At 45.5% G+C, this 26,925-nt stretch overlaps 1 protein-coding gene across 3 annotated transcripts in view; it reads right to left on the bottom strand.

Moving 5' to 3' along the window:
• Positions 1–26,925, bottom strand: part of arhgap20b (Rho GTPase activating protein 20b) — a 44,461-nt gene that overhangs the window by 11,176 nt on the left and 6,360 nt on the right. For 2 of the 3 annotated variants that reach the window (XM_046320469.1, XM_046320477.1), the window contains 7 exons: positions 15,762–15,926; positions 15,373–15,522; positions 15,234–15,275; positions 15,012–15,096; positions 14,739–14,813; positions 14,263–14,329; positions 12,776–12,961 (listed from right to left, as the gene is read on the bottom strand). In XM_046320469.1, the coding sequence (XP_046176425.1) occupies positions 12,776–12,961; positions 14,263–14,329; positions 14,739–14,813; positions 15,012–15,096; positions 15,234–15,275; positions 15,373–15,522; positions 15,762–15,926 (770 nt within the window). Of the gene's footprint in view, positions 1–12,775; positions 12,962–14,262; positions 14,330–14,738; positions 14,814–15,011; positions 15,097–15,233; positions 15,276–15,372; positions 15,523–15,761; positions 15,927–22,771; positions 22,862–26,925 lie in introns of all 3 variants that reach the window. The other variant, XM_046320458.1, reaches the window with a different exon arrangement.

The following is a 26,925-nucleotide window of genomic DNA, read 5'->3' as shown; positions in this document are numbered from 1 at the left end:
CTTGTCTTGTCCCTGTGCTTCCCATGCTATTCGTTTCCCTCTGCTGGTCTTATTTGGTTCTTTCCCTCCTTCTAGCCCTCTCTCTCCCCCTCCCTCTCTCACTCTCTCGCTCTCTCTTCTCTCTATCGTTCCGTTCCTGCTCCCAGCTGTTCCTATTCCCCTAATCATCATTTAGTCTTCCCACACCTGTTCCCGATCCTTTCCCCTGATTAGAGTCCCTATTTATTCCTTTGTGATCCGTTCCTGTCCCGTCGGTTCCTTGTATTGTATTCACCATGCTGTGATTGCGTTTCGCCCTGTCCTGTCGTGTTTTTGCCGTGATTGTGTATCACCCTGTCCTGTCGTGTTTTGTGCCTTCATCAGATGCTGCGTGTGAGCAGGTGTCTCAGTCGACTACGGCCTGCGCCTACCCGAAGCGACCTGCAGTCTGTGGCCGCTTCTCCAGTTGTTTCCCCTCTACAAGTCTAGAGGATTTCTGTTATTCCGTTTTGGACTTTAATAAACTCTGTTTCTGTTAAGTCGCTTTTGGGTCCTCTTTCACCTGCATGACAGAAGGAACCGACCGAGGAATGGACCCAGCGACTTCAGACGCTGTTTACACTGCCGTCAAGATCCAAGGAGCCATGCTCGGCAGACACGAGCAGGAATTGTCTGCTGCTCGCCATGCCGTGGAGAACCTGGCCGCTCAGGTTTCCGACCTCTCTGGACAGTTCCAGAGTCTACGTCTCGTGCCACCTGTTACTTCCTGGCCTGCCGAGCCTCCAGAACCTAGGGTTAATAACCCACCTTGCTACTCCGGGCAGCCCACTGAGTGCCGCTCCTTTCTCACGCAGTGTGAGATTGTGTTCTCTCTCCAACCCAACACATACTCTAGAGAGAGAGCTCGGGTTGCTTACGTCATTTCACTCCTTACTGGCCGGGCTCGAGAATGGGGCACAGCTATCTGGGAGGCAAGGGCTGATTGCTCTAACAAGTTCCAGAACTTTAAAGAGGAGATGATTCGGGTTTTTGACCGTTCAGTTTTTGGTAGGGAGGCTTCTAGGGCCCTGGCTTCCTTATGCCAAGGTGAACGGTCCATAACGGATTATTCTATTGAGTTTCGCACTCTTGCTGCCTCTAGTGAGTGGAACGAGCCGGCGCTGCTCGCTCGTTTTCTGGAGGGACTCCACGCAGTGGTTAAGGATGAGATTCTCTCCCGGGAGGTTCCTTCAGATGTGGACTCTTTGATTGCTCTCGCCATCCGCATAGAACGACGGGTAGATCTTCGTCACCGGGCTCGTGGAAGAGAGCTCGCATCAACGGTGTTTCCCTGCTCCGCATCGCAACCATCTCCCTCCTCTGGCTTTGAGACTGAGCCCATGCAGCTGGGAGGGATTCGCATCTCGACTAAGGAGAGGGAACGGAGGATCACCAACCGCCTGTGCCTCTATTGCGGAGTTGCTGGACATTTTGTTAATTCATGTCCAGTAAGAGGCCAGAGCCCATCAGTAAGCGGAGGGCTACTGGTGAGCGCTACTACTCAGTCCTCTTCATCTAGATCTTGTACTACTATGTCGGTCCATCTACGCTGGACCGGTTCGGGTGCTACATGCAGTGCCTTGATTGACTCTGGGGCTGAGGGTTGTTTCATGGACGAAGCATGGGTTCGGAAACATAACATTCCTTTCAGACCGTTAGACAAGCCTACGCCCATGTTTGCCTTAGATGGTAGTCATCTTCCCAGTATCAAATTTGAGACACTACCTTTAACTCTCACAGTATCTGGTAACCACAGTGAGACTATTTCTTTTTGATTTTCCGTTCACCGTTTACACCTGTTGTTTTGGGTCATCCCTGGCTAGTATGTCATAATCCTTCTATTAATTGGTCTAGTAATTCTATCCTATCCTGGAACGTTTCTTGTCATGTGAAGTGTTTAATGTCTGCCATCCCTCCCGTTTCTTCTCTCCCTACTTCTCAGGAGGAACCTGGCGATTTGACAGGAGTGCCGGAGGAATATCATGATCTGCGCACGGTCTTCAGTCGGTCCCGAGCCAACTCCCTTCCTCCTCACCGGTCGTATGATTGTAGTATTGATCTCCTTCCAGGGACCACGCCTCCTCGAGGTAGACTATACTCTCTGTCGGCTCCCGAACGTAAGGCTCTCGAGGATTATTTGTCTGTGTCTCTTGACGCCGGTACCATAGTGCCTTCTTCTTCTCCGGCCGGGGCGGGGTTCTTTTTGTTAAGAAGAAGGACGGTACTCTGCGCCCCTGCGTGGATTATCGAGGGCTGAATGACATAACGGTTAAGAATCGTTATCCGCTTCCCCTTATGTCATCAGCCTTCGAGATTCTGCAGGGAGCCAGGTGCTTTACTAAGTTGGACCTTCGTAACGCTTACCATCTCGTGCGCATCAGAGAGGGGGACGAGTGGAAAACGGCGTTTAACACTCCGTTAGGGCATTTTGAGTACCGGGTTCTGCCGTTCGGTCTCGCCAATGCGCCAGCTGTTTTTCAGGCATTAGTTAATGATGTTCTGAGAGACATGCTGAACATTTTTGTTTTTGTCTATCTTGACGATATCCTGATTTTTTCTCCGTCACTCGAGATTCATGTTCAGCACGTTCGACGTGTTCTACAGCGCCTTTTAGAGAATTGTCTCTACGTAAAGGCTGAGAAGTGCTCTTTTCATGTCTCCTCCGTTACTTTTCTCGGTTCCGTTATTTCCGCTGAAGGCATTCAGATGGATTCCGCTAAGGTCCAAGCTGTCAGTGATTGGCCCGTTCCAAGGTCACGTGTCGAGTTGCAGCGCTTTTTAGGTTTCGCTAATTTCTATCGGCGTTTCATTCGTAATTTCGGTCAAGTTGCTGCCCCTCTCACAGCTCTTACTTCTGTCAAGACGTGTTTTAAGTGGTCCGGTTCCGCCCAGGGAGCTTTTGATCTTCTAAAAGAACGTTTTACGTCCGCTCCTATCCTCGTTACTCCTGACGTCACTAGACAATTCATTGTCGAGGTTGACGCTTCAGAGGTAGGCGTGGGAGCCATTCTATCCCAGCGCTTCCAGTCTGACGATAAGGTTCATCCGTGCGCTTATTTTCTCATCGCCTGTCGCCATCTGAGCGCAACTATGATGTGGGTAACCGTGAACTGCTCGCCATCCGCTTAGCCCTAGGCGAATGGCGACAGTGGTTGGAGGGGGCGACCGTTCCTTTTGTCGTTTGGACAGACCATAAGAACCTTGAGTACATCCGTTCTGCCAAACGACTTAATACCCGTCAAGCTCGTTGGGCGTTGTTTTTCGCTCGTTTCGAGTTTGTGATTTCTTACCGTCCGGGTAGCAAGAACACCAAGCCTGATGCCTTATCCCGTCTGTTTAATTCTTCTGTGGCTTCTACTGATCTCGAGGGGATTCTTCCTTATGGGCGTGTTGTCGGGTTGACAGTCTGGGGAATTGAAAGACAGGTTAAGCAAGCACTCACGCACACTGCGTCGCCGCGCGCTTGTCCTAGTAACCTCCTTTTCGTTCCTGTTTCCACTCGTCTGGCTGTTCTTCAGTGGGCTCACTCTGCCAAGTTAGCTGGTCATCCCGGTGTTCGAGGCACTCTTGCGTCTATTCGCCAGCGCTTTTGGTGGCCGACTCAGGAGCGTGACACGCGCCGTTTCGTGGCTGCGTGTTCAGACTGCGCGCAGAAGTCTGGTAATTTTTTTTCTGCTTCTGCTCCTGGTCTTGCTGGGTCTCAGTCTGTTCCCTGCCATCGCATCTCTCCTGTTCTTGTCCCTGCCCTTGCTGTGTCTCAGTCTGTCCCTAGTTCTCATTTTTTTTTTTAGAGTAGTACCCTAGTTTCCCTTTTTATCGTTTTTCGTTACGGTCCTGAGGAGAGGAGTTGGGTTCTTTCTCGGGACGTGCTGGACCGTTTGATCTATGATTTCCTCCGTTGCCGCCAGTGTTCCTCCTCGAGAGCGCCAGGAGGCGCTCGGTGAGTGGGGGGGTACTGTCATGTTTGTCATTTATTATCTTGTCTTGTCCCTGTGCTTCCCATGCTATTCGTTTCCCTCTGCTGGTCTTATTTGGTTCTTTCCCTCCTTCTAGCCCTCTCTCTCCCCTCCCTCTCTCACTCTCTCGCTCTCTCTTCTCTCTATCGTTCCGTTCCTGCTCCCAGCTGTTCCTATTCCCCTAATCATCATTTAGTCTTCCCACACCTGTTCCCGATCCTTTCCCCTGATTAGAGTCCCTATTTATTCCTTTGTGATCCGTTCCTGTCCCGTCGGTTCCTTGTATTGTATTCACCATGCTGTGATTGCGTTTCGCCCTGTCCTGTCGTGTTTTTGCCGTGATTGTGTATCACCCTGTCCTGTCGTGTTTTGTGCCTTCATCAGATGCTGCGTGTGAGCAGGTGTCTCAGTCGACTACGGCCTGCGCCTACCCGAAGCGACCTGCAGTCTGTGGCCGCTTCTCCAGTTGTTTCCCCTCTACAAGTCTAGAGGATTTCTGTTATTCCGTTTTGGACTTTAATAAACTCTGTTTCTGTTAAGTCGCTTTTGGGTCCTCTTTCACCTGCATGACAGGCGAGCGGTTTGCTGACATCAACGTAGTGAATAGAGTGCCCCATGTGGCGGTGGGCTAAAGACAACGAATACAATTGCATTTTAACGACGGCAATTTGAATGCACAGGGATACCATGATGAGAATCCCATTGTCATGCCTTTCATCCGCCTCCATCACCTCATGTTTCAGAATGTTAATACACTGTCACAAGGACCTGAACACAATTCCTGGAAGCTAAATGTCCCAGTTCTTCCATGGCCTGCATACTCGCCAGACATGTCACCCATTGAGCATGTTTTTGATTGCCCTGGGTCGACGTGTACGACAGCGTGTTCCAGTTCCCAACAATATCCAGCAACTTCCCACAGCCATTGAAGAGGAGTGGGACAACATTGTACAGACCACAATCAACAGCCTGATCAACTCCATGCAAAGGAGATGTGTCTCGCTGCATGAGGCAAATAGTGTTCACACCAGATACTGACTGGTTTTCTGATCCACGACCCTACTTTGTTTAAAAAAATATCTGAGAGCAAGAGATTCATATCTGAATTCCCAGTTTTGTGAAATTCATAGATTAGTGAGTAACATATTTATATATTTCAATTGACTGATGTCCTTAAATGAACTGTAATTCAGTAAAATCTTTTAAATTGTTGCATGTTGTGTTTATATTTTTGTTGTTCTGTTGTTACAACCCTATTCTGGTACTACGAAATGTATATATAATTTGCATGGTGCTGTAAAGTACACTTTATTATTAAGGTTCTCTAAAGAACTATTCTCAATTTCAAAGGTTCTATAAAAAGTTTCTGCCATATAATATTGTTTTGTGTTGAATAAAAAATCCATAGATGTTATTTTTGTGTTGGTTGACAAGTTGAATCAGGTGTGCTAGCACTGGAATAGATCAAATACATGGAATGGCAGGCTGTCGACGAGGAGAGATTTTGAAAAACTTTAATATCCTACAGTTTCTCTGAAACTTAGCTGAACAAGGACATGGATAATAGCTTTTTTTCTGTGCATCGGCAGCACAGACCGGCAGCGTCGGGTAAGCTCATGGGGGGTGGTATGTGTCTCTTTGTTAACATCATCTGGTACGCAATCTCTAATATTAAGGAAGACTTGATGTTCTACTCGCCTGAGTTAGAATACCTCATGATAAGCTGTACACCATACTAAGAGTTCTCATCTACATTGTTGGTAGCTGTCTAGTTACCAGCACAAAGCGATGCTGGCACTAAGATCGCATTGAACAAGCTGTATGAGGCCATAAGTAAACAAGAAAATGCTCATCCAGAGGTGGTGCTCCTAGTGGCCGGTAATTTTAATGCAGGAAAACTGAAATCCGTCTTACCAAATTTCTACCAGCGTGTCACCTGTGCAGCTAGAGGTGAAAAAACTCTAGATCACTTTTACTCTTCACACAGATATGCTTACAAAGCTCTCCCGTGCCCTCCTTTTGGCAAATCTGACTATAACTCTATCCTCTTAATTTATGATTATAAGCAAAAACTCAAAACAGGGAGTACCAGTGACGCGCACAATACGGAAATGGTCTGATGAAGTGGATGCCAAGCTACAGGACTGAAAAATGTTCTCGGAACTCATCTGATGGGTTCGAGGAGTTTACCACATCAGTCACTGGCTTTGTTAATCAGTGCATCGACCACGTCACCCCCCAAGTTACCATATGTACATATATATCCCAACCATAAGCCATGGGTTACAGGCAACATCCGCACTGAGCTAAAGGCTAGACCTGCGGGGGGTTTGTATATCATTTGATTTACACAACATGCCTACCACTTTGGAGATGCAAAATATTTTTAATTGTGAAACAAACAAAAAATAAGACAAAAAAACGGAAAACATGAGCGTGCATAACTCTTCACCCCCCCAAAGTCAATACTTTGTAGAGACACCTTTTGCAGCAATTACACCTGCAAGTCTCTTGGGGTATGTCTCTATAAGCTTGGCACATCTAGCCACTGGTATTTTTACCCGTTCTTCAAGGCAAAACTGCTCCAGCTCCTTCAACTTGGATGGGTTCCGCTGGTGTACAGCAATCATTAAGTCATACCACAAATTCTCAATTGGATTGAGGTCTGGGCTTTGACTAGGCCATTCCAAGACATTTAAATGTTTCTCCTTAAACCACTCAAGTGTTGCTTTAGCAGTATGCTTAGGGTCATTGTCCTGCTGGAAAGTGAACCTCTGTCTCAAATTTCTGGAAGATTGAAACAGGTCTCCCCTCAGGAATTTCCCTGTATTTTGCACCATCAATCATTATTTCAATTCTGACCAGTTTCCCAGTCCCTGCAGCATGATACTGTAGCATGAACATATGCATGAATTTACAGAATGGTGAGAGCAAGACATCATCATGCTTGTGTGACACTTGAATGTTGGTCAAAAGGGAAATAAATTAAATAATTTGCTAGCAGGAATGACACCGATAAACAGAGTTCTTCGCTCTCTGCCTGCTGAACACCTGCTCTCACCGTCGTTAACAGAGCTGCTGGAAAACAGTGGGATCGAAGGACGCTGTCTACCGGTCTCCCCGCTAGCATTGGAGGCAGTGGATCATCTGGACCAACTATTGAGGAATTGAACTAAACCATTCCAACGTTTCTGAAACTACCTCCCCTAACATGTAATGTTGGAAATGTTCTACCCTCTTGTGGCTTTGAGTCAGTGACTCTTATCACGGAGTTTGCTAGTTACCGACACCATGTGCAAACACCGTTTACTAGCACAGTGTTGCTCCTCTCGATAGCACAGCAGACGGAAGGCGAGGGCGACACGTGTACTAGCTAGCTTGATAGTTATTGACACAGTGTGCTAGCTAGCTTGAACGTTAGCCTCCCACCTACTGTGTACCATAGTCCTCCTTAGGACTAGCTAGCTAAGCAATCAGTGTGTCTGTCACTCCAGCCTGACAAACACCTGCCCTCGTCATTGTTAACAGAACTGTGGGAAAACAGTGCCCGATAGGCAGGGGAGAAGGACATTGTCAAATTAAGTGGACACTTCTGATGATGTATCATGACGTCTAATCAGTATACACTTGCAGGGCGGAAGGAATTATTTAAAAATGGAAATTGGACGGAAATTCGTGACTCGTTCCGCGATGATTGTGTTTTCAGCCACCGGTAGCATGTGGGTGCTTTATATGCACTACTGTCACGCACTGGTCGAAGTATTTTGTGTTTATCTTTATGTATTGGGTCAGGCCAGGGTGTGGCATGGGGTTTTTGTATTGTGGTGTGTTTTGTCTTGGGGTTTTGGTATGTATATATTGGGATTTGTAGCTAGTGGGGTGTTCTAGCAAAGTCTATGGCTGTCTGGAGTGGTTCTCAATCAGAGGCAGGTGTTTATCGTTGTCTCTGATTGGGAACCATATTTAGGCAGCCATATTCTTTGAGTTTGTCATGGGTGATTGTCCTTAGTGTCCTGATGTCCTTGTTCTGTGTTAGTTGACACAAGTATAGGCTGTTTTCGGTTTTTGTTACGTTCTCCCTGGGCGGTCGACCCAGGGAGAGTGCCGGAGCCCGCCTGGGATTCGATGGAGCAGGGCGTGGTAGGTTACAGAAGAATGAGGTTGGCGAAGCGCGGACGGAAGGCCGAGAGTCAGCCCCAAAAATGTATTGGGGGGGGGGGCTCACAGGGAGTAGGGCTACGCCAGGTAGGAGACCTATGCAATCTCCCTGTGCTTACCTTTCTCCTCTCCTGCGCTACCGGAGTCTCCCGCCTGTTCAGCGCAGCTAGAGCCTTCTTCCTCTACAGCGCTGCTGGAGTCTCCTGTCTGTTCAGCGCAGCCAGAGCTGTCAGTCTACATGGAGCAGCCAGAGCTGTCAGTCTGCATGGAGCAGCCAGAGCTGTCAGTCTGCATGAAGCAGCCAGAGCTGTCAGTCTGCAAGGAGCTGTCAGTCTGCAAGGAGCTGTCAGTCTGCAAGGAGCTGTCAGTCTGTAAGGAGCTGTCAGTCTGCAAGGAGCTGCCAGTCTGCAAGGAGCTGTCAGTCTGCAAGGAGCTGTCAGTCTGCAAGGAGCTGCCAGTCTGCAAGGAGCTGCCAGTCTGTAAGAAGCCGCCAGAGCTGTCAGCCCACATGGAGCAGCCAGAGCCGCCAGTCAGCGTGGAGCAGCCAGAGCCGCCAGTCAGTGTGGAGCAGCCAGAGCCGACAGTCAACATGGAGCAGCCAGAGCTGTCAGTCTGCAAGGAGCTGTCAGTCTGCAAGGAGCTGTCAGTCTGCAAGGAGCTGTCAGTCTGCAAGGAGCTGTCAGTCTGCAAGGAGCTGTCAGTCTGTAAGGAGCTGTCAGTCTGCAAGGAGCTGCCAGTCTGCAAGGAGCTGTCAGTCTGCAAGGAGCTGTCAGTCTGCAAGGAGCTGTCAGTCTGCAAGGAGCTGCCAGTCTGTAAGAAGCCGCCAGAGCTGTCAGCCCACATGGAGCAGCCAGAGCCGCCAGTCAGCGTGGAGCAGCCAGAGCCGCCAGTCAGTGTGGAGCAGCCAGAGCCGACAGTCAACATGGAGCAGCCAGATCTTTCAGTCTGCCCAGCGCCACCAGTCTGCCCAGCGCCGCCAGTCTGCCCAGCGCCGCCAGTCTGCCCAGCGCCGCCAGTATGCCCAGCGCCGCCAGTCTGCCCAGCGCCACCAGTGCCGCCAGTCTGCCCAGCGCCACCAGTGCCCCCAGTCTGCCCAGCGCCACCAGTGCCCCCAGTCTGCCCAGTGCCGCCAGTGCGCCCAGTCTGCCCAGCGCCGCCAGTGCCGCCAGTCTGCCCAGTGCCGCCAGAACTGCCAGTCGGCCAGGATCTGCCAGTCGGCCAGGATTTGCCAGTCAGCCAGGATCCGCCAGAACTGCCAGTCGGCCAGGATCCGCCAGTCGGCCAGGATCCGCCAGTCGGCCAGGATCTGCCAGTCAGCCAGGATCCGCCAGTCAGCCAGGATCCGCCAGTCAGCCAGGATCCGCCAGAACTGCCAGTCGGCCAGGATCCGCCAGTCGGCCAGGATCTGCCAGTCTGCCAGGATCCGCCAGTCAGCCAGGATCCGCCAGTCTGCCAGGATCCGCCAGTCTGCCAGGATCCGCCAGTCAGCCAGGATCCGCCAGAACTGCCAGTCGGCCAGGATCCACCAGTTGGCGAGGATCTGCCAGTCTGCCAGGATCCGCCAGAACTGTCAGTCAGCCAGGATCCGCCAGTCAGCCAGGATCTGCCAGTCAGCCAGGATCCGCCAGTCAGCCAGGATCTACCAGTCAGCCAGGATCCGCCAGTCAGCCAGGATCTACCAGATCCGCTAGTCAGCCAGGATCCGCCAGTCAGCCAGGATCTGCCGGAACCACCAGCCAGCCAGGATCTGGTAGATCCATCAACCTGCCTGAGCTTCCTCTCACTCCTGAGCTTCCTCTCACTCCTGAGCTTCCTCTCACTCCTGAGCTTTCTCTCACTCCCGAGCTTTCTCTCAGTCCCGAGCTGCCTCAGTCCCGAGCTGCCCTTCAGTCCCGATCTGCTCCTCAGTCCAGTGGGGTTCTGGGTGAGGACTACTAGGCAATGGTCGGCGGCGAGGGTGGACAATCCAGGGACGCGAGGAGAAGGGACTGAGACATTGACTGAGTGGGGTCCACGTCCCACGCCAGAGCCGCCACCATGGACCCTCCCTATTGTTTTGAGTTGCGTTCGGGAGTCCGCACCTTAGGGGGGGGGGGGGGGGGGTTCTGTCACGCCCTGGTCGAAGTATTTTGTGTTTATCTTTATGTATTGGGTCAGGCCAGGGTGTGGCATGGTGTTTTTGTATTGTGGTGTGTTTTGTCTTGGGGTTTTGGTATGTATATATTGGGATTTATAGCTAGTGGGGTGTTCTAGCAAAGTCTATGGCTGTCTGGAGTGGTTCTCAATCAGAGGCAGGTGTTTATCATTGTCTCTGATTGGGAACCATATTTTGGCAGCCATATTCTTTGAGTTTGTCGTGGGTGATTGTCCTTAGTGTCCTGATGTCCTTGTTCTGTGTTAGTTGACACAAGTATAGGCTGTTTTCGGTTTTCGTTACATTTATTGTTTTTGTAGTGTTTTGTATTGATTCGTGTTTACGTGTGTTTTTTTCCATTAAACATGGATCGCAATCTACACGCTGCATTTTGGTCCGACTCTCCTTCACCACACCTAGAAAACCCTTACAACTACAGTCAATTATGAGTGCATGTCTGTCTACTATAATTATTAATATACCCCTACTGTATGATAGCTAGCAAATTAATTAGCTAACTAACATTAGCTTGCCTAGCTGGAACTTCTAAAGAAGGAAAATGTTTCATTTCTACAATTTCCGAAAGATAACCAAACAAAAACATGTTTTTACATTACGTGTTTGTGGCGTCATGTGCATTAGTAGCATAATTTATAACTTATTTACATTTGTTTTTACTTACACTTGTATGTTGACTTCTCCATTGAAGTGTTTTTTAAAGTTTTTGCTGACTTTTCTTAGCGGATTTACAATCGTCGTGAATTGAATTATGGGGAGTTTCAGGCCCCGGAGTGAAAATAGTTGTACACTAACAAAGATGACTAAATACAAGGGCTGAGGGGCTTACGTTGCAAACTTCCCTATCATGGCTAATCATTTGGACCACCCTCCAAGATGGCGACGGAGATTCCTCCAAGGGCATAAGGCGAGGGTAAGTGGACGAGGGTGTGTATTTTAAATGTTTGGACAGCAACCACTGTCCACTGGTATATGCCTAGCTAGCTAACGTTGTCGCCCCCGCCCCTTCTTCTGTGGGGTTTATCGGCAACTGGAATCCAACGTTATTGTGCATTATGCCACCTACTCTACTGGAGTGCCCCTGCCTATGTCTGTCCTAAATAAAACGTCTACCAATATAAGTATAAAGAGCAGGAATGCCCTGAATTTCCGATCACAATTGCACCCTTCTCTGGAGGAATTGTGTGCTACCTGCATGAGTGACAGAGGGTGGTGCTTGCTGTGTGTGGCCTAGGAGCATAAAGCAAGCGACGGCGGGAGACATCCCGTCTTGTTTGAGCAGTGTAGAGAAGAGTGTTTTTTTTCCACTGGTGCTCCCAAAATGAAACTCCAGGTCGCACAGCTAAATTACCACTTAAAGAGTTATTATGGTTGCACATAGAACCATCACCCTTACCAAATATCTCCTGAAGAATCTTGTTTTCTAAGTCCAGACACAGACAGGGAGAATACAGCCACAAAGGCATACATGAAAAGACAGGGATGTGAGAAACTGATGTGTGGATACAGCCCTTAGATGTGGTATATTGGCCATATACCACAAACTCTTGAGGTGCCTTATTGACATTATAAACTGATTACTAACGTAATTAGAGCAGTAAAAATAAATGTTTTGCCATACCTGTGGTATAGTGGAATGTCAGCCAATCAGCATTCAGGGCTTGAATCACCCAGTTTATAATCATGAATGAGTGATGATGTGACCTGGATGGTCAAGTGGTTAGTGCTGCTGCTCCTGGTACACATACATACCGCTGTCACAGTAGGACTGAATCCAGCATATACTGCTCTTTGACCATTATAATTTGATCTTTCCTGGGATGTGAGCACTGATGTATGGTGGAAAAAGTTAAATACATGTTTCTTGCCATAAATTGTTCAATAGAAAATGTTGACATTACAAGACAGCTGCTGAAAACACCCTTAATAAGGCATCATGCAGAGAAATCGCCATGCATGGTTTTTCAGATATACTTTCCGCATTTGTGCATAGAAATGACTGTGCAAAACAATTCAATTGGCATTTGAGAATACATGATTCGTTATAAAGAGCAGTAAAAAGGTCAGCTATAAAATAATTTGTAATTTCTTTTTCTCACAATTTTATGCCATGACAGAGAGACAGTATGCTATGACAGAGAGACAGTATGCTATGACAGAGAGACAGTATGCTATGACAGAGAGACAGTATGCTATGCCTCCAACAAGCAATGGAACATTTAGAACACTGTAATTATTCTAATTACAGGAAGGATATTCTGATAACATCTGTAGAACTACATGTGCTAGCGTGACAGGAAGTTATTTACTATCTCCATTATGAATAAACCACTTCTGTAAAGAGGGCTAGATAATTGACTTGCAGAAACAAAATGCACTAAAGGAAATTACATTGTTTACCCCTGTGGTGTATATCGGTGGAACTTAAAAATCAATACATGCCAGCATCTCTTTCTCTCTCTCTCTCTGTGAAAGTTAATGAATGATTCACCTGCTCGACCATGTCCTCCCCCCTCAGCCTTTAGCCTAAGGATGAAGCGAGGGCCGGAAGCATCTTTAAGAAGGTGATCAAGGTAGAGGCTCCCATCTACAGTCAGAATGTTGTTGGTGACTGTCAAGGCTTGGCGGTCCATTTCCCTCAAGGAGTTCAGAATAATACTGAAGGGATGCTCATGACCTGTCAGACACGACACGTGTAGATCAGATCAGTTTTTTTTTATATAGAATTGGAAAATGCATTCACTCCCTGCTGCTACCATTTCTGTTTTAAGGAATAAGGCACAAACGGATGTGGTAATGGCCAATATACCACAACTAAGGGTTGTTCTTACGCACGACGCAACGCAGAGTGCCTGGATACAGCCATTAGCCGTGGTATATTGGCCATATACCACAAACCCTCGAGGTGCCTTATTGCCATTATAAACTGGTTACTAATGTAATTAGAGTAGTAAAAATAAATGTCATACCTGTGGTACACGGGAATGTCAGCCAATCAGCATTCAGGGCTTGAATCACCCAGTTTATAATCATGAATGAATGATGATGTGACCTGGATGGTCAAGTGGTTAGTGCTGCTGCTCCTGGTACACATACATACCGCTGTCACAGTAGGACTGAATCCGGCCTATACGGCTCTGTGACCCATTATCATTTTATCTTTCCTGGTAATCTATCATTAGCTTCCTATCTGTTCGAATAAAACCAAAAAATCGAAAGGAGTCAAGAGGCAAGAAGACAAAAATCGAAAGGAGTGATTCAATTATATGGGAGATGCATGATGAATCACAACTCCCTTATAATTACATGGGCTTAAAGAAAAAGCACATGTTATATCAAAATGCTTGTAGTACCAGTCCTTAGCTATTTTTTTCAAACTGAGATCACCTCATCATTTCCCAGAGTCTATTTTGTTGCTGCTGATTTAAATGTAGTCCAGTGTATCTCAGTTGGTAGAGCATGGTGCTTGCAACACCAGGGTTTTGGGTTTGATTCCCACAGGGCACCAGTATGAAGTTGTATACACTCACTACTGTAAGTCGCTCTGGATAAGAGTGTCTGCTATAATATACTCATGAGCATTGACTAAATTATATATTTTTCTACCAGCATTGACTTGAGAAAAATAGGTATCTGCCCTTTAGACAGAATAGCATTCGGTTGTATGAGACATTAATTCCAGACACACAAAGGCCCTCATGAATCCCTCTTCCGATCCCCAGGATTCCTAATATGCCTTGGCTTTGTGAGAGGCTCCTGTAGCCAGGTCGCAAAGATTACAGTTTCAAGTCACAAACACTCCATGTGAACACACTAAGATGAGTACAGACAGAACCTGCCTGACTGAAATATTGGTTTGGGTAATCCTTTGACGGGACAGAAACTATGGTCTAAAATCCAAGCCAAGTGTGCCTTCATCCTGACTGTTTTTGGAGGCGTGTTTCAGTGCATAGTGATAGTACTATCACATTTCCTCACCGATAAGAGGATATAGGGCTTCCTCTCTCCCTGAGACTACCCAGAGGCGGTAGTCAGTGGGTTTGCCCTATGGGAGTAGAAAAATGATGTTTAGGATGAAGAAAGGAACGAACATCAGAGTAATCTATAAGCCTAGGCACGGTCAGAGATAGGAAATTACATCGTAAAGCATCAAATGTTGTCAATGATCCTTATGTTCCTTTTCTGATACTCTTTCTGTCTTTTCTAAAGATCTATGAGTAAACATGTAGGCTAGTAGTAGCAGAATTTTATCTAAATTCTAAAGAGTAAACCTTAAAAAAATATGAAAAAAAGATTATAGAGCAGAGCTTGGTAATAGTAATAATAATAATGATATATTACTCTATAATTATAGTAAAATGTTTGTCCATACACATTCTAAACAGAACATTTGGATTACTTCTAATAATAGAACAAAGACATGATTAATACAGAAAATGGTGGAAACAACTCACAGTGAGTTTAAATTGTTGGGTGAGGATCCTGATGACTTTGTCAACCTCACATGTATTGTCCACATTCACAGTCGTCTAGATTAAAACACAAATAATTCCTTCATAATCTTATAGAATTGGAAAATATTTTCTGAGGTTACTTGAATAAATGTTATGTTAACTAGAAATAGTCATACATATAATCATATTTAATTTAGAATGTGAACATTTGGGGAAAATAATCCATTAGCATCTGAGAAGTAGCAGTAGTTGTAGATGAGTGAATTCTCTTACCATTGCACTATTTCCAATGTCCACGAGAACAACCTTCATGGTGAGATTACTGAGATATTCCACTTCCTTGGATTTGGTGATGTGCCTGTGCCAAATAGCACATGTGGCATATATTAGTGCTAATGTGCGTGCATCAGGTAGGTACAGTACATAATCCTATACATTTAATTTCAGAAGTAATTTTCTATATTGTACATCTGGGTTTTGTAAGGATTTCCTTACCATTGTAAGGTGGTAAGCCACTTCTCCTTTGACTCCGATGAACTGATAGGGAAAACAAATGCCATCTTTATTTCCCCAAAATAGGAATTTAATGAAATGTCAATTACTAACCAAAAATGATTAGATTGGTGTAGCCTACCTGAGAGTTACCACGTAATTGGTGGTAGGCCAGCCAATGACAAAGGAGTTCTTTGAGCACAGTTTTCTCTCTGCAACCTCTTCCATGCAGGAAGCCAACCATATCTCACACAGCCTCACTCTCTCCTTCCGTTTGCGGCTTGTGGAAGACCTGCAAGACAACAGGGTAAATACAACGATATCAGCAATCTATCAGGACAAATGCAACAGTAATTGCAATCATCAATTCCATTTTCATTTTGTTGAAGTGCCCCTCTTGTCCTAAGATACATCTGTACAATTTACATAATGGAGAAAATGATAACTTAAGGAAGAGTCATTGTTAGTTCTCATCTATTCTATTCATCTTGCTCAGTAAGTGAACATAATTTTTATATGCTGAGGACTAACTTTGATTTAGCGATGATGAGTGTGTCACTGAAGAGGAACAAGTGTCTCTCCTGGGTCTGCAGTCCAGTGCTGAGCTGCACGTGCTCTTCCATCACAAACTCTGCACTCTGGGATGTTAGGTTCTGGATCAGCGCTGCTCTTGGTGATGGGACTGGGATGGCATCCCTAAAGACAAAAAAATAATCTGTAAAGGGGGTATCATGTCTCTGGCAATGAGACATGATACTGGACGTTGTTTCCCATTAATCAGGCATTTACAATACGTTCATCACATCACACAAAAAATACACATGGGTTACATACAGTGCCTTCAGAAAGTATTCATACCCCTTGACTTGCAGTGCATTCGGAAAGTATTCAGACCCCTTCCCTTTTTCCACATTTTGTTGTGTTACAGTACAGCCTGAATTTAAAAGGGATGAAATAAAAAAATATTCTCACCCGTCGACACACAATACCCCATAATGACAAAGTGAAAACATCATTTTACAAATGTTTGAACATTTATTGAAAATGAAATACAGAATACAGAAACTCACATCCCTGAGTCAATACATGTTAGAATCACAATCTGGCAGAGGTTACAGCTGTGACTCTTTCTGGGTAAGCTTTGCACACATGGATTGTACAATACTTGCACAGTATTCTTTAAAAAATAAAATCTGTCATGTTGTTTGTCGATCATTGATAGGCAGACATTTTCAAGTCTTGCCATAGACTTTCAAGTCGATTTTAGTCAAAATTGCAACTAGGCAACTCAGGAACATTTAATGTCGTCTTGGTAATCAACTTCAGTGTATATTTGGCCTTGTATTTTAGGTTATTGTCTTGCTGAAAGGTGAATTTGTCTCCCAGTGTCGGTTGAAAAGCGGACTAACTAGGTTTTCCTCCAAGATTTTGGCTGTCCTTAGCTCTATTCTCCATTCTCTTCTCCATTAATGTATTTTTTTAAACTCCCTAGTACTTGCCAATGACAAGCATACCCATAACATGTGGTAGCCACCACAATGCTTGAAAATATGAAGTGGTACACAATGATGTGTTGTGTTGGATTTGTATTCAGGACATAAAGGACACACATTTTTTGCAGTTTTACTTAAGTGCCTTATTGCACACAGAATGCATGTTTTGGAATATTTTTGATTCTGTACAGGCTTCCTTCTTTTCACTCTGTCATTTAGTATTGTGGAGTATGCTGTTAATCCATCCTCAGTTTTCTCCTATCACAGCCATTAAACTATGTAACTGTTTTAAAGTCACCATTGGCCTCATGGTGAAATCCTTGAGCGGTTTCCTTCCTCTCCGGCAATTGAGTTAGTTATACTATCCAAAGTTTAATTAATAATTTTCACAATGCTCAAAGGGATATTCTCTTATCGCCGCGGCATTTGAGTCAATGCATGGGGCGCACTTCTTCACGAAACTGGATCTCAGGAGTGCGTATAACCTGGTGCATATCTGGGAGGGAGACGAGTGGAAGACAGTGTTTAGTACCACCTCAGGGCATTATGAGTACTTTGTCATGCCGTACGAGTTGATGAATGCTCCATCAGTTTTTCAATCCTTTGTAGACAAGATTTTCAGGGACCTGCACGGGCAGGGTGTAGTGGTGTATATCGATGATATTCTCATATACTCCACTACACGCGCTGAGCATGTATACTTGGTACGCAGTGTACTTGGACGACTGTTGGAGCATGACCTGTACGTCAAGGGCGAGAAATGCCTGTTCTTTCAGCAGGTCGTCTCCTTCCTAGGGTATCGCATTTCCACATCAGGCGTGGAGATGGAGAGTGACGGCATTGCAGCCGTGCGTAATTGGCCGACACCCACCATGGTAAAAGAGGTGCAGCGATTTTTAGGGTTTCCCAATTATTACCGGAGATTTATACCCGGGGTTTTGGCCAGGTGGCTGCTCCCATTACCTCACTGCTGAAGGGGGGGTTGGGGGTTCCGTACGGTTGCAGTGGTCGGCTGAGGCGGACAGGGCTTTTGGGCAGGTTGACTTCGGCTCCCGTGCTGGCCCATCCGTATCCCACTTTGTTGGACGTGGAGGTGGACGTGGCCGAGGCTGGGATAGGAGCCGTGCTCTCACAGCGCTTGGGTACGCCAAGAAAACTCCGCCCTGTGCTTTCTTCTCGACGCTCAGCCCAGTGGAGCGTAACTATGATGTGGGGGACCGGGAACTGTTGGCTGTGGTTAAAGTGTTGAAGGCATGGAGACATTGGCTTGAGGGGGCGAAACACCCTTTCCTCATCTGGACTGACCACCGCAACCTGGAGTACTTCCAGGCAGCGAGGAGACTGAATCGTCGTCAGGCAAGGGGGGCCATGTTCTTTACCCGTTTTGTGTTTACCCTGTCCTACAGACCAGGTTCCCAGAATACAAAGGCAGACGCACTGTCCCGGCTATATGACACAGAGGATCGACCCATGGATCAGACTCCCATACTCCCGGCCTCTTGCCTTGTAGCGCCGGTCATGTGGGACCTGGACGCATTCCATCTGCTGTCCATGACCAGTTGATCTATTGGTCCCACACGTCACCCTCCTCTGATCATCCGGGGATCGGTCGGACGGTGCGCTGTCTGACTGGCAAGTACTGGTGGCCCACGTGAGGGTTTATGCTTCCTCCTGCTCGGTGTGTGCCCAGTGTAAGGCTCCGAGACACCTGCCCAGAGGTAAGCTACACCCTTTACCCGTTCCACAACGACCTTGGTCACACCAGTCTGTGGATTTTTTAACCAATCTACCTCTTTCACAGGGAAACACTACGATCCTGGTCGTTGAAGATTATTTCTCTAAGTCCTGTCGTCTCCTCCCTCTGCCCGGTCTTCCTACGGCCCTACAGACTGCTGAAGCCCTGTTTACTCACGTCTTCCGGCACCATGGGGAGATGTAACAGAACTCGCTTCGCCACTCCTCCACTAACCTCTCCCCCTTTCAGTGCGTATTGGGGTACCAGCCGGTCCTGGTGCCGTGGCATCAGAGCCAGATCGAGGCTCCTGTGGTGGACGACTGGTTCAGGCGTGCGGAGGAGACATGTGAGGCCGCCCATGTTCACCTTCAGCGAGCCGCGCTTCGCCAAAAGACAAGCGCGGACCGTCGCCGCAGTGTGACCCCGGTGTTCGCGTCTGACTCTCGAACCGAAACCTGCCCCTCCACCTGCCCTGCCGGAAGCTGGGTTGCAGGTTTGTGGGGCCATTCAAAATCCTAAGGAGGGTGAACGAGGTGTGTTACAGATTACAGTTCCCTCTGATTACCGTATTAACCCATCGTTCCATGTGTCTCTCCTCAGGCAGGTGGTGGCTGGTCTGCTCCAGGAAGCTGAGGTGCGGGAGGTTCCTCCGCCCCCTCTGGACATCAAGGGGGCCCCAGCGTACTCCGTTCATTCCATGCTGGATTCGAGGTGTCGGGCAGGGGGCCTTCAGTAATTCGTGGAGTAGGAGGGGTATGGTCCGGAGGAGAGGTGCTGGGTCCCGGTTGCGGATGTTTTGAACCCCGAACTGCTGCGGGAGCTTCACCATCGCCGGCCGGATCGTCCTGCACCTCGCCCTCCGGGTCGTCCCCGAGGCCGGTGTCAGTGCGCCGCTGGGGCCGCACGTCAAGGGGGGGGGGGGGGTACTGTCATGACTTCTACCGAAGTCTCTCTCCTTGTTCGGCGTTCAACGTCACCGGCTTTCTAGCCATCGCCGCTCCATTTCTCATTTTTCTTTTTTTTTGTCTTGTTCCATACACACCTGGTTTCCATTCCATAATCACTGCATGTATTTAGTCCTCTTTTCCACTCTATGTCTTTGTGTGTAATTTTTTGTTATGTGGATATTATACTTTTGTTATGTTCCATGTTTTTGGCACGTTTTATGTTTTTATGTGCTGTCATTTTTGGACCGGAATTAAAGTGCACCTGTTTACTACACTCTGCTTTCCTGTGCCTGACTTCGCCTCCCGTACACACCCCTAACAATTACAGAACATACACACATCAACATATAAATACAAAGAAAGAAAGTAAAACGCGGTCCTAAAATACAAACAAAATCATCAGTAATAAGCTGCTCAATCAGCTTTCTGAATTGCCCTCGTGGCACAAGAACATCACATTTAAGAACATTTTGAAGATTGTTCCATAAATAAGGTGAATGAAAGCTAAAAGCTGATTTACCTAACTCAGTAAAGACCAAAGGAATTTCCAGAGTGTGGTAACTCGTATGTCTAAAGTTTAGTTATGATGTTAGTTGCAGAGAGGCTTGATGTTAAAGGGATTTATAAATGAAAACATAATAATGTACATGACATCAAAGACAGCCATCCAACTTTCTGTTTGAGAATGCAGTGATGAGTACTAAAACTGTCTCCTGTAATAAAGCGCAGTGCGCTACATTCATATAGATGTTGCTGCCATATCGGAGCAATAGGAACGTTAACTAAATAATCTGCTTTTTACTATTTAGCGAGAGGCAGGACCTGTTTCTATAGAAGAAGCCCATTTTTATTCTCAGCTTCTTAACTCAACAATATACGGTACTATCCAGATATTTGTAAGCGTGGACAAGATATACAGTGTCAAATAAAATACAATTTCATTGGGCACATACATATTTTTAGCAAATGTTACTGCGGGTGTAGCGAAAGCGAGAGTGTGCAAACCTGTTATGGCTGCGATCCGCGTACAGGGACCAACATCAGGGGAAATTTCAGAGTGACAACTAAAAATACAACTTCGTAACATTAAACATTCTTGAAAATGCAAGTGTCTTACACCCTTCAAAAGATTAGAATCTTGGTAATCAAACTACGTTTGCCAATTTAAAATAGCTATTACAGAGAACAAATCCCATGCTTTTGTTTGAGAAGAGCAATCAAGAACAGAAACATTTTTCACAGTTTTTTCACATTCACATCTGAAGGTAAAATTATGACTTACATTCTGATATCTTGCTCTTATTTCTCTTCCTGAGTGTCCCATTGATCAAATGAAGTGCCGTTTTCTTTGATAAAATCAATTTTTATAGCCTAAATCGAAACATTTTGTAAACAATTTGTGCCGTGAATTCCATCTCTATCAATTTTTTAAGGAGCATTCGGCGTGATTCCCCCCTGTAAACAATCATTTATCTATTCATGGTGGGTTTCAGTGCATTCCTCTGGATGTTTGCAACACAGCCAAAAGTCATTGTTTTTTTTGCAGGTAGTATTGACCGAAGTGAGCTGATTTGAAGACAACGCACCAATAATTTTAGCGAAGCTTCATTGATTGACTATATTTCTGCCCAATGACCACTGATCTTGAAATCTAGCTGGGTAGATAGCCAATGAGCTGAGGTAAATGCCAGTATGTAATGGTTTTGGGTTGGACCACAATTCCTTGTTTGTAATCGCACGTGCAGGGAACTCAATTCTCTCCATGACGATCAGAGGAGTTGCTGTAAGGCTTTTTATGCGCAGCTGTATTTCGGAAAGTTGTAGTTTCAACGATTTCATTAAAGATATCATGGCGAATAAATCATGTAAAGCGAAGTCAAACTCTAAAGTGAAAGTGAAAAAGTGAAAGTGAGACAGATTTTTTGTTTGAGGAATCTTGGAGTGTTATGATTCAAACGAACTGAGGGGCACAGCATGGAGGCGTCGTTGTGTTCTGTGTCGCATGAAATGCATCACTTGTTCAGTTTGCCTCTGCTTTACATCAGAAAGAGACTGCTATGGGACATGGCACAGGCAGCAAAATATTATGATGAGGACTTCCAAAGGGTGTACTGTTTTTTTTAAATATTTTTTTTCTAATATTTTTTAAAACATTTTTTGTGTGTGTGTGTGTGTTCGAATTGCTTTTTGATATGTTGTATATAGTTATAGGTCATTTCACCAATTCGGCCACTTGGGTACATTTGGGCAACTTGTGTGGGACACCTGGGTGACTTCATGCTAAATGTCATGTAGCTCACCCATTCCTGAAGTTATCAGTCTGAAACTTTGCACACCTACAGTTGCCCTCTTGTGTTATCCATCAAAATGATCTCCAGCATTCTGACTGTGTGGCAATAAAAAACAGAAAACGTATGCTCTTTCTTTCTCTTTTCTTCCACCAGATCTACTGTGTTATATTCTCATACATTCAATTAACATTTCCACAAACTTAAGAATGTTTCCATTCAAATGATACCAAAAATATGCATATCCTTGCCTCTGGGCAGTTAGATTTGGGTATGTCTTCAGGCGGAAATTGAGAACAAAGGGATGCAGCCATAACTTAAGGGCACACAGGCTGCCCTGCATCACGCACTCTTATCATCATTACGAACACCTGCCTTCCCTCGTCACGCGCATCAGCGATATTGGACTCACCTGGACTCACTCATCAGCTGTTATTACCTCCCCTATATTTGTCAGTTCCCCAACTCTGTTCCCCGCTTCTGCATTGATTGTCTTTTGTTTGTGTTACTTGTTCGCTGACTCGTCCTAGTCTGTTATTTATTAAATGTTTGACTCCCCGTACCTGCTTCATCTCTCCAGCATCATTCCATGTGACAATAACTAAGGATGCAACAGAGATAGGGATATTACCTGGTCTCAAACCCGCCTGATGTATATTTAGATTACACTGCAAAGATAAAGATCTTAGCTGAGAATGAATCAAGAATACAAATATTTGAACTAAGCAAGAACGTTTAGAAATAGGTCGATAATTATTTAGGACACAAGGGTCATGTCACGCCCTGACAAGGGCCTTTTTATGTCTCTATTTTGGTTTGGTTAGGGTGTGATTTGGGTGGGCATTCTATGTTCCATTTTCTATGTTTTTGTATTTCTTTGTTTTGGCCGGGTATGGTTCTCAATCAGGGACTGCTGTCTATCTCTGATTGGGAACCATACTTAGGCAGCCCTTTTTCCCACCTGTGTTTGTGGGTAGTTAACTTTGTTTGAGGCATTGTGCCCTGTAAGCTTCACGGTTGTTTTAATTTGTTGTTTTGTTGGCGTAAGTTTTATAATAAAAGGAAAATGTACGCTCACCACGCTGCACCTTCGTCCGCTTCTTTCGACAGCCATGACTGATAACCACCTTTTCTTTGTGAAGGGGGAGTACAGGGCCACCTTCCAAACCTTGGCGATAGTACCAGATATAATCGTCACATTAAAAATATGGGTTAATGATTCAGCAATAAGGGAGGCAGAGAGCTACAGAAAAAATGGATCAAGCATATCAGCTCCCGCATCTAGCACATCACAGATAGTAAATTGTTGAAATAAAAACAGAGATTCACTATAAGTTGACAGGTTAACCATCGAGTGAGCTAGAGGCTGGCAGAGGGAAGAGCAGTCGATTGATTGACAAAATAAAAGCCTGCTGAGATAAAACAATGATTAAAAGCAACACTTATCCCATTCTTCTCAGTTATGATGCCAGAGTCAGACAGAACTTGCTTAGGCAGGGAAGAAGAAGAATTTGGACATTGAAGTACATTTACTGTTTTCCAAAATTTTGAACATCTGTTTAGAGTTTTGGGCCTGTAACTGAAAGGTTGCTGGATCGAATCCCAGAGCTGACAAGGTAAAAATCTGTCGTTCTGCCCCTAAGCAAGGCAGTTAAACCACTGTTCCACAGGCGCCGAAGATGTGGATGTTGATTAAGGTGGAAGACGTATTTCAGTTGAAGCCATTCAGTTGTACAACTGACTAGGTATCTCCATTTCTCAATTGTCTGAAAGATTGCCAGTCCACTACAGTCAGTTTCTCTTGCTATGGCCCAGGTCTGATTTCTCCTCTGAATGAGCTCAGATAATTCAGAAGAAAACCAAAAAATCTTTGACTCTGAATTGTTCAAAGGGGTGTGTTTATCTGCCAGATGAATAAATATGGAGGATACATTTTCTAAAGCCAACTCAGGGTCAGGAATACAGGAAATAGTGGCTAAATCAGTTCAACAAACATTTTAATATGTATCTTCTTAAATGATGATTAGTATTTGGCTGTTTTGTATCTCTAATACATACAATGGGACAATGATCGCTGAGATCATATGCAAATACTCCACGAGACACATATTTATGGGGGTTATTAGAAAGAATTCAATCAATCAATGAAGAGTTAACAGGATTTTTCCCATTTAGCGATGTGGGTTTTGATATCAATTGAGTCAGATAAAAATGAATGCATATACTGGTAAATTATTAATACACTGCTCAAAAAAATAAAGGGAACACTTAAACAACACAATAACTCCAAGTCAATCACACTTCTGTGAAATCAAACTGTCCACTTAGGAAGCAACACTGATTGACAATAAATTTCACATGCTGTTGTGCAAATGGAATAGACAACAGGTGGAAATTATAGGCAATTAGCAAGTCACCCGCAATAAAGGATTGGTTCTGCAGGTGATAACCACAGACCACTTCTCAGTTCCTATGCTTCCTGGCTGATGTTTTGGTCACTTTTGAATGCTGGCGGTGCTTTCACTCTAGTGGTATCATGAGACGGAGTCTACAACCCACACAAGTGGCTCAGGTAGTGCAGCTCATCCAGGATGACACATCAATGCGAGCTGTGGCAAGAAGGTTTGCTGTGTCTGTCAGCGTAGTGTCCAGAGCATGGAGGCGCTACCAGGTGACAGGCCAGTACATCAGGAGACGTGGAGGAGGCCGTAGGAGGGCAACAACACAGCAGCAGGACTGCTACCTCCGCCTTTGTGCAAGGAGGAGCAGGAGGAGCACTGCCAGAGCCCTGCAAAATGACCTCCAGCAGCCCACAAATGTGCATGTGTCTGCTCAAACGGTCAGAAACAGACTCCATGAGGGTGGTATGAGGGCCCAACATCCACAGGTGGGGGTTGTGCTTACAGCCTAACACCGTGCAGGATGTTTGGCTTTTGCCAGAGAACACCAAGATTGGCAAATTCGCCACTGGCGCCCTGTGCTCTTCAGAAATGAAAGCAGGTTCACACTGAGCACATGTGACAGACGTGACAGTCTGGAGACGCCGTGGAGAACGTTCTGCTGCCTGCAACATCCTCCAGCATGACCGGTTTGGCGGTGGGTCAGTCATGGTGTGGGGTGGCATTTCTTTGGGGGGCCACACAACCCTCCATGTGCTCACCAGAGGTAGCCTGACTGCCATTAGGTACCGAGATGAGATCCTCAGACCCCTTGTGAGACCATATGCTGGTGCGGTTGGCCCTGGGTTCCTCCTAATGCAAAACAATGCTAGACCTCATGTGGCTGGAGTGTGTCAGCAGTTCCTGCAAGAGGAAGGCATTGATGCTATGGACTGGTCCGCCCATTCCCCAGACCTGAATCCAATTGAGCACATCTGGGACATCATGTCTCGCTCCATCCACCAATGCCACATTGCACCACAGACTGTCCAGGAGTTGACGGATGCTTTAGTCCAGGTCTGGGAGGAGATCCCTCAGGAGACCATCCGCCACCGCATCAGGAGCATGCCCAGGCGTTGTAGGGAGGTCATACAGGCACGTGGAGGCCACACACACTACTGAGCCTCATTTTGACTTGTTTTAAGGACATTACATCAAAGTTGGAACAGCCTGTAGTGTGGTTTCCCACTTTAATTTTGAGTGTGACTCCAAATCCAGACCTCCATGGGTTGATACATTTTCTTTAAAGTCACAGAGGGCTATTGAAAGAAACAACACTTTAACACTTTTTTGAAGAGTTTGAAATTTGGATCCTTTGCTCCGGACAAGGGTAATTCCAAGCATAAAGCTGACAAGGAAATTACTAATATTGAAAGTATTTTGAAAATTCTCAAAACAAATCTTTTCCCTATAAAATATTAAGCTCAAATAATGCAACACAATATTTTTCCTGCCGGACAACAGGATAACTTTATTTGTAGAATTGAAAAAATATTGTGTTGCATTATTTGAGCTTAATATTTTATAGAGAAATGATTTGTTTTGGGAATTTTCAAAATACAGACTTTAAAGAATCCCTAAGCTAATTTCCTGTCATTCTAAAAAATAAAATCATGGTTTATGACGTGTTCGCTATCTGGGCCCCCAAAAGCTTGTGCGGGGTGTGTCCTATGCCAGTGACTACAACGGAGCTACCGGTACCACCTGGGACTACCAGCACACACAAAGGTGTCAAATGACAATGATTGAGTTAGTATAAATGTTGAAATCTCTATGATCGTTGCTGCAAATACAGAAGCATGTACTACAGTGTTCATGACTATGAGACAAAAAAGGGCACAGTGAGGGAGGGAATCTAAATGTCTACAGAATAAAGTGTTGATTAATAGTAATCTTTTGTAAACAAAGCCAACCAAAAGGTAGATGGAGACTAAATTATCTTCATTTCTTTTGTAGGAGCTAATCCGAGATGGCAAGAGCCCCACAAGCCGTATTTCACAGGGGTTGTTTTTGTTACTCCTCACTATTTAGCTGCTGTTACCATGATAGAGAAGCTCTGAGACCAAATAAAGGCAGGAATTCTTTGCGGATGGCAGCGCTAAAGACCTTGGGACTGTGGAGTGCTGTGTGCGTTATGCGTCATTGAGACAGTGAGCTAGAGCAGGGCTTGGAGAAGAGAGGTTCAAACATGGAAACAAAATGCTAGCCCTTCCACAGCTCAAGAGCAGTACAAACGTCATTGGAAAAACTAAATAGATTAAAATGAGAGAATAGTAAACCACATCCATAGGCTATCCATAGGTCGTATAGCTGCAGGAAGTAGTTGTGTGGGGGGAAAAATGTTTGCCTGTGCTACAGACATTTATATCAGTCCACTAATACAGGACTAGTAAAGGCCCATTGCACTCCTTTTTGGATAAAAAAATAATATATTAATTGCGTGTTTTAGGGGGTACTGCCACACCCTCAGCACCCCTACTTCCCGTGGCTATGGTCATATGGAGCATATGCATTCTTATGCTGTACACTAACAAAATATACTGAACCATATCATATCCAGTATGGCATAATGTCATTCAATAACTCATGACAACATAAGCCTGTCACCAGTCTGCTTCTAGTTTGCTTTCTTGGTAAATGCAGTGACAGGGCCTGTGCAAAGCTGCCAGTATTACAAATATTGTATCACTGAACAATTACAATGGCTGGAAAAATGTATATTTTCCTGTCAGATGAGACAGTTATTATGGCTGAACCATGAGTAAACACAATCAGTCAGTGACATGAGAAAAAA

The sequence above is a fragment of the Oncorhynchus gorbuscha genome, linkage group LG02, assembly GCF_021184085.1.
Source record: "Oncorhynchus gorbuscha isolate QuinsamMale2020 ecotype Even-year linkage group LG02, OgorEven_v1.0, whole genome shotgun sequence".
In the NCBI taxonomy this organism is placed as follows: domain Eukaryota; kingdom Metazoa; phylum Chordata; class Actinopteri; order Salmoniformes; family Salmonidae; genus Oncorhynchus; species Oncorhynchus gorbuscha.
The sequence above is the reverse complement of the archived record's forward strand: the minus strand, read 5'-3'. Positions and strand labels throughout refer to the sequence as shown.